At 36.1% G+C, this 8,577-nt stretch overlaps 1 protein-coding gene across 1 annotated transcript; it reads right to left on the bottom strand.

Moving 5' to 3' along the window:
- Positions 1-1,054: 1,054 nt before the first annotated feature.
- LOC121374272 (histone 24-like) lies at positions 1,055-2,207 on the bottom strand. The gene has a single exon (XM_041501310.1). It carries the CDS (start codon positions 2,123-2,125, stop codon positions 1,598-1,600), a length of 528 nt encoding a protein of 175 aa, XP_041357244.1. The 5' UTR covers positions 2,126-2,207; the 3' UTR covers positions 1,055-1,597.
- Between the last annotated feature and the right edge of the window lie 6,370 nt (positions 2,208-8,577).

Raw genomic sequence — 8,577 nt, 5'->3', positions numbered from 1 at the left:
TGGAATGGAAACTGGGTTTAACGTGCCCCTATCCACAAGGGTTCAGGCACGCCCACTTCGGATTTAGCCTCTGACCTCGCCAGTGACCAACTCCGAAGCAGGAGGGTTTACGTATGGTTTTGCCGCCCAATACTGATCCTTACCCCACCCCCAACCCCGGCACGTACATGGGGACGCCAGTTTCCAGGACTTTTTGAGGAAGGGGGGGGGGGGGGTATTTTAGATTAGCCGTATCTATTTTACCTTAATAGCATTCAGGTGTGTGAAAGTCACGTTGAAAATAAACTTCATTTTTAACAAAGAAAAAAAGGATAGAAAGAAAAAGATAGAAAGAAAAGAAAAAAGAAAAACGATTGTACAGAGCCCTTTGTTGCCTACATATTAACCCAACTACTTGTCAATAAAATTAATTTCGTAGTCTTGTTTCAGTTTACTTTTGAACATGGCCATGGACTTAAATGGTCCAGCCCATCATGTAAACCCGAATCCCAACTTTTGGAGTAAAATGTCCTAACTGGCACACTGGCGTAGGAAGCGGTGGGGGGGGGGGGGGTAAGTCTCCCCCCCCCCCCCCCTTTGGCACCTTCCTACGTCCGTCCGTGGATGTGTAAAAAATATATTTGACATATTTTGAGGCAAAGAAACATTTCAAATTTACTTCCTATAAAATACATGCCCCCGGACCCCCTAGCAACTCCGGCCTGTACGCCACTGGGAATTATGCAATGGGTCACCATAAATTACGTGCATTAAAGATTCTAAGTTTATTATCCCCACCCCACCATTCACACATACATATATGTTTACACCCAGTCATGTTTTGTAAAAGCAATGATACAGACAGTATTGTACGCTTCTTTGTTTACGTCTTGTCCAATGTCCAGCCACTGGCCATTGGTCAGACACATCGGAGCATCAGGATAAAGTAAAATAAAAATAAAAATTATATAAAATACAGAATCGTACAATATTGCCATGTTTCACTGCAGAGCAAGTAAAATATTCTAAAAAAACATAAAGACGTAAAAGTAGAAATAAAAAACAGACGCAAAAGTAGATTTCACTTAATATTTTTTTCTTCTGATAATGAATATATACACAATGAAGCATGAACATGATTTTTGTATGAAATAAATACTATATACAAACGAATGCACCAAGTCCTCTTTCAACGTTATTAAAAGTTTAATAACAATAGCACTGTCAAAAATGTCAAACAGACGCACTCAAATTTTGCTTCGATCAAGTACTGGGACATCAGTTTCGCAAGTTTTTCGTTTACACAATTAGCACTATAATGTAAGAGTTGAAGTAGAAAGTAGCCTCGTCTGCTTCCATAATTATCGGTCATGACTGGAAAGAAATGTTAATGTCAATTGGAATTTCAAATTGAGATCTTTTCTCTTCTTTTTTTTTTTTCTCTCCATGAAAACGAATGTTACAATCATGCCTAGAAAAGGCGGGACAGTGTCTTGGTGGGTGTTTTGCTGCCTGTGAAGTAGTCCCTGATACAAACGAACACAACCGGTGTGCTGGTTATGATGATCAATGTATCTAAATGATTATGAAAACTTTCTATTGTCCACTATCGTCTGGTTCACTTTTTGGCGGGTTTCTTCGCTGCCTTCTTTTTGGGAGACTTAGTCTTCTTTGGGGTCTTGGGCTTCTTGGGCTTTGCTGCCTTGGCCGTCTTGGGTTTCGACACCTTTTTGGGAGACTTCTTCGTCTTGGGTTTCTTCACCTTGGGTTTGGTGGCTGCTTTTGGTTTCTTGGCCTTCTTTGGCTTGGCTGCTTTTGGTTTCTTGGCCTTTGGCGCCTTCTTTGCCTTCAGCTCGCCAAGTCGGAATGATCCAGAAGCTCCGGTACCCTTGGACTGCTTCAGGGACTTGTTCTTGACTCCAGCGCGGAGTGCAAGCTTCAGGTGACTGTTGACGGTTTTTTCATCGGCTACTTTGTAGTGTTTGACGATGTAGCTCAGGATGGCCTGTCGGGATGATCCATGACGATCCTTCAAAGCGGCAATTGCTGCTTTAATCATTTCGTTGTATTTCGGGTGGCTGGACACCTTCTTTGGCTTGGTTGCCTTCTTCTTGGGGGTCTTCTGGACTTGAGCAACGTCTGCCATTTTTTTTCCTGATAAGACTTCGTGGACCTTTAACAAAAAAAAGTTGTACGGAGCGAATCTCAAATTAGCGAGTATCGAAGCTCGCGGCCTTGCCCGTATTTATCTGCAGTGCGCGGACGTCAGCGAAGGTATCATATAATCGACGCCTCGGTGGTGGCTTCATTTCTGGTAAACACAATATTTGTGTTTCCTACACTCGTTTTCGGCTTCGTATCTAAAACAATCAAATATGACCAGTTCTGAATTAACGTGCGCTGTAACAAAGGAATGTTGGGATAACACTCTGAAAAAAATTGTATTCCTGCGTCCAGTATTTTTAAAGAAAAACGCGTTTTATCAAAACATTGGTTTTGTTCCGTAACAACCGTATCCACAATAAAGTGTTTCTCCTTAAAAAATCCGATGATGTAACCTATGTTTGTTTAGTCATCTTGCATCTCTAAGGTCTTGGCTCTAACTGGGAGTCGCTAAGTGGTCCTGGGGCGCGGTAGTAATTAGGCAATTAGCCCAAACCTAAACAGACACAAACACAAAATTGGTAGCTGGCCGCCATTTTCGCAAAGTGAAGGCGCAAATAGTTATATATTTTCACGTAGATTTTATAACTAAAAATGCAAAGTGCAAGTAGTTTGTGTTAGTACGTTGCCTTAATGTTTACTAATGTGAGTTATGCATATAATGTTTTAGCCATTTTCCTTTGTTTCGCTGTTAATTTCCAATGTTTATGATTGCATTGACAGTGCGTCTTTCTCGACCAGCGTTTCATGATTAATCATTCGAAGCAATCGTTTGCCACAATAATAATAATTTGCACATTTTTGTATAACTGTTAATATTTTAAAATATAATAATAATGATATTATTGACAGACCAGAAGAAAGATTAAAGCTATAAGGGCGGCAATTCAGTGTGATTTTGGCTTTTAACCAACAATAATGGTTATTGTCAGGTGACCTGGATTACTCTTGTTTTTGTTAGTGTTTACAATACACAAGACCTGCTAGCCGAAAAACAGAAGGAAAATACACACACATGATTAAAATTTATTGCTAGTTATAAATAATTTTAAAAATAACAGTATCGTGTATTTTAACGCACTGCATTTTTACATGCAATTTTTATTAATTACATTTTACCCAGTTTTGACTTAAACCTTGAGATGGGATTGAAATTCTTGAGACACTAAGATAAAAAAAAATGTTAAAAGGGCCCCGCTTGTTTTTGTTTGTTTCATGTTGTTTCTTTTTGTTGTTGATGTTGTATTTTTAAACGTTGGTTCATAATGAGAGGTAAATTTTCTTTATATAGAATAATATTAACTGAATGTGCGAAAGAGTAAAATATTTGAAACGGTAGGCTACACAAGCCTCAAAACACACCTGTATTACAATAGAAATTATCAATGGACCCAAGAGTCATGTACAATGAATCATGTTTTGAAATAAAGAACCTGTGATATATTATGTTATAATATATATATATATAATGTTTTTATATAAAAATAAATTAAAATTAAAATATTAATTTAATTTATTGAAAACGAAGTAACAATTATTGTTATTTTAGCAATATTTTATATACTTAGGTACAAATCTAACACGAACATTTTTATTTGATTAATTTTAGTAGTATTAGAGAAATGGAAGAAAATTATCCATAAAATTAAATACTAGTACACATATCGGGCCAAATTTACAAAGAGCGTGTAACCAGATGGGTCTACATTTACAATACTTAAACACTCGTTATTAAGAAAACCAGGCTTCGTAAATTCGACCTATAATGTTTAATGTTAAATACATGTACATTCTCAGCGGAAAATCAAAAAAGAGGAATATTATTATTATTATTATTTAAATGACATCCCAGTACCTGTTAATCTATGGCCATTGGCGTTCAACTTGGCTATAATATTTTGACACGTAGTCGATTGAGAGAGTGGGGAAACTATTGAATTCAGTCTGCGTTTTGGTTACTATTGATTTATTTGCTTTTTAGTCATTATTGTATAATATATTTGCTGCTAAAGTAAACACAAACATATTTTTCATATCTCTATTCATTCACAGTGCAAGTATGTCCATGGGAATACCCTGGGCACAGCTTTTGCAGGCGCGGATCCAGGGTTTGTTTCAGGGGGAGTGGTCTGCGTGAAAAAAAAAACACTTAAAGGGACAATCAGGTCAAATCTGAGCCGTTTGAGTTGGAAAGATGTATATTAGCGGTGAATGCACTTTAAAATGATTAAAACCACGTTAGTGAAGTAAAATGGAGTACAATTATTCTTTGGTGGCCATTTAATTCACCGCGACTATGAATAATTTTTCATTCCAGTTAATACAAAGCGCGCGCGTGCGTGTGTGTACATGGTTCGTTTTTTTTTTTTTTTTGGGGGGGGGGGTCGGGTCATAAATATATCACTTTTCTGTTCACATATCACTTGGGTATTCCGACTTCATTCCTTTTTTGTGTTCGTCTGGTAGCAACATTTTAATACAGCTATAAAAACTGTTCTCGTGGGAAATACGGTTAATGTAATTGTATATTTTCCAGAGCATTGCGTGTGTTGGTCTATCAGTGGGTGGAGACAGACGTAAAGAAGGATGGATCCCATTTTTATTATTAAAAGTAAGCACTATTCGAAAACCTACTGTTATGGGACTTTTGAGATTTATGTTATTTCTGATAAACACACAAATAAACAAATAAAAGTACTATTAAATGATTTGGCACTAAACAAAATTATTAAATACTTTACACACACACACACACACACACACACACACAACACAACACAACACACATACACACACCATACCCACACACACCACACACCATACACTCATACATACACAAACCACATACACACAGAAACACGCACGCACGCACGCACACACGATACAAGAGGATGACCTCAATAATTAATACGTCAGTTTTGCGAAGGGGTGAGACAGTGTAATATCTGGGGCCATGCTTCAGTTCCTTTTAGGTCCCAGTGGATATGACACGGATATTAAAGTCGCAACATCGCATTTTATTTATAATACAAGAAAGGGTTGGCGATGTCTGCTTTGTTGTAAAGTAAAGGTACAAATTCTGAAAGCAAAACAGCGGTGGGTTTGATATCCTGACATTCGGGGTTTTTTTAATATCTTTGAAAAAGAAGTTAATATATAGCGAAACTGAGATGGGTTTGATACCTTTTCATTCTTCTTTTTTCTGTTTTACCTTTTTTTCTTCTTTTTTCTTTTTGAAAAAGTTGTTTTTTTTTTTTGTTTTTTTTTTTTTTTTTTAAGGTGAGTGTCGAGTTGGCTCAGTGGTATCCCCGCCGGTTCGACCGAGGTGTCCCCGACGAGGATAGATCAAATGCTTCAGGCTCAACTGATTGAATATGTCGATTCAAATCCACTGCGCCACGGCTCACCCGACAAACAGAACGTAAATATAGATATATAAACTGTTCACCGAGAAGTTGTGCAATATCGACCGTTTTCCGACTGTTGATCGGCCATTTCCGTCCACGAATCAAGTAATTTTTTTAGATAATAACATTCTGTATGAAGATTCTTTTCACGATTAAAGTGACATGTGTATCAAAAATAGCAAATAAATAAATAAGTGGGTGGACCTTACGGGCTTCTGACATGAACGTAGGCCTAAACGTTTTGAAGAGACCGCCCTGAGTTTGTTGCCATTGTACAACGTTTACAATAACATATCCTTTATTTGACTAAAATTGTATCTCAAAGATATTTTCCTGTTTAGAATATCAGTATCCGTAGAAACAAGGGCGGTAAGTAACTCAAAACATATATCACTTGCCCCCAATTCAGTACGTACGAAAACACAATATATATACAGACACTGGTACTCTTAAACAAGAAAATGTATTTAATATGTAATTTTAGTCACCAAAACACTCCGCTATTCGGAAACATCTTACAATGACTGCAAACTCAGAACAGTTTCTTTAAGCAGTTAAATACATGTCAAGTATTTGTTCACTGTTTATAGTTTATGTCTTTTTTATTCGTTTTCTTTTATTTGATCATTCTAATTTGAATCATGTCGCATTTTACTGTCCATGAATATGATAAATACTCTTTGAAAATATTTCCTTAACCTGCATTAATTTTACTGTATGACTTTCTGTATTAACTGCGTTATGCTTCAAATTCCGTTCACTTTGTTTTCTCGTGCACGGTTCGTGCAATCAACATCCGATTTATTATCATCGGCATGTCGTTCATTTATGGGGTTTTTCTTCACAGTGCCAGATCAACAAGGCCAAAGCATTTAATTTGTACGATTTTTAAGACCCCTATTAGAATTTGTTTTCAATTATTACATTTGATCTGCAAAAAGTATGCTACATTTTTGTGCCTCTATTGTAGTGAATAATATTCATAATCCATTCATAATAATTGTAAATAATTTTGAGTATATAAATTGTGTTAATTATGAATCAATTCATTCAAAAATGATATTTTACAACCTATTCACTGGTATAAACGTAATGCCCATCAGTACTGACATCAAGTTTTAGCGATGTGTGTTGATAAAACGCGGACCGGACCAGAACGCTTGACAAATTGAATTTTTCCGTTTAAAAAAAATATTTAACTAAGTGTTCGTCAACTGTGCATAGTTAAGAAACATATATTTTTTCTTGTAGTGGCCTTAAACATGGAAAATGACGAACCGCACATGCATGTTACGATACTTTTTGCAAACGCATGCACCTGAACGCAGTTAGAAACGTCACACTCTTTCTTGTTTACCGGAGGGTGTTTCACTTTTGTTTACTAGAATGGATTTGTTTTACATCCACATTGTTGATTTTTTACGTTAATTGATTGCAATCTATTTTGTTTCACGTATCGTAGCTGAAAAATGTAAAATAATATTTCCGTAAATATTGTATTCGTGTTTTTGACGTTAGGTGAACGCAGTTTGGGACGTCGATGGTATATTTGTACACGACGGTATGTTTCAAAAATTAAAAAATAAACACTGGCGTAGGAACCGGGGGGGGGAGCAAGGGGGGGGGGGGGCATGTGTCCCCCCACACCTCAGATATTTTGCTTTATATTTGCTTTATAATAGTGTAAAAGTGTATAAATATAAAAGTGCCCCCCCCCCCCCCCCCACACTCACACACTTTTTGGCACCTTCCTATGCTCGTGATAAATAATGCGTATTGAACCAAATATTATTATTGCTAATCAGATAAATAAGAGGATTCGTCACGAGTATTTTTTAATATATGGAAAATATCAGCCGAGTCTATGTTAATCGGTATTTGTCGAGGCTCTGCCGAGACAAATACCGATTAACTAGACGAGGTTGATATTTTACATATTAAAAAAAACCGAGTAGCGAATTCTATTTATCCTATAACACTTCTAAAATAACATTCTTTTTTAGTAAATCACAATACTAAAGTCGCCGCCATCGATAATATGACGTCATCACGATTAGCACAGATTAGTTTGACGTCACGCATTTTAAACAAATCTTTGAAAACGTTACGCTCAGGTACACGGGTCTTGTTGGCTTGTAAGCAAATGACTCATCCACAGCAACAAATTACCTAGAGACCTTGCAGATTTGCATACCATTATTAACCGGGTTAATAAATATACAGAACTTCACATACGTTGTTTTCGCTTCCTATTTATTGCACGAGTTTATTTTGCGCAAGAATATATACCGTATGTTCTTTCGCAAAATAAACGAGTGCAATAAATAGGAAGCGAAAACAACGTAGGCCTATGTGAAGTTCTGTATTTATTACATACCTTCTTTTATGTTTTACAAAAACGGTTTTTAATTTAACGCATAACAACACTTTGTTAAATCTATGATCAAAACTCCTTTCATGGATGTACTTAACGTTAAGAATCATACTCTGGGGCAGCCTTGTGTAATGTTTCAAATACGATGTGACGTCATTTGTAAATTATATATATAAAAAGGGGATTCCCCGTATAAAAGTTTCTGTCCGGATTGCACATGTGCTAATACAGATTATTTTATTGCACGGATTTGATGTTTGTATTAGTATAGTAAGATTGAACAGGTATGTAATAAAGTAAATTATCATATGGGTTTATGACATGGATATCATGAGTAAGTTATAGGATAAATGATAGTCCGTAACAATATTCCATTTTATTACATACATATTCAATCTTACTATAGACTTAGTGATAAAGACATTTTCAAACCGAGTGATACGTTTATAATCCATTTTGGAAAAAAATAAAAAAATATGTATTGAGATACTACAAACACTATGTCCAAAAATGCATTGGTTATAGAGATATTCGTATTTTAAGATTTAAAACTACATTCCCTGCAATATTTTTATTATTTAAGCATATAGAACAGAAACGCCAATTACATTTAGTGCATATATGATGCCGCACTCCGCATTGGTTTCACTACGC

Source organism: Gigantopelta aegis, chromosome 6, assembly GCF_016097555.1.
Source record: "Gigantopelta aegis isolate Gae_Host chromosome 6, Gae_host_genome, whole genome shotgun sequence".
In the NCBI taxonomy this organism is placed as follows: Eukaryota; Metazoa; Mollusca; class Gastropoda; order Neomphalida; family Peltospiridae; genus Gigantopelta; species Gigantopelta aegis.
The sequence above is the reverse complement of the archived record's forward strand: the minus strand, read 5'-3'. Positions and strand labels throughout refer to the sequence as shown.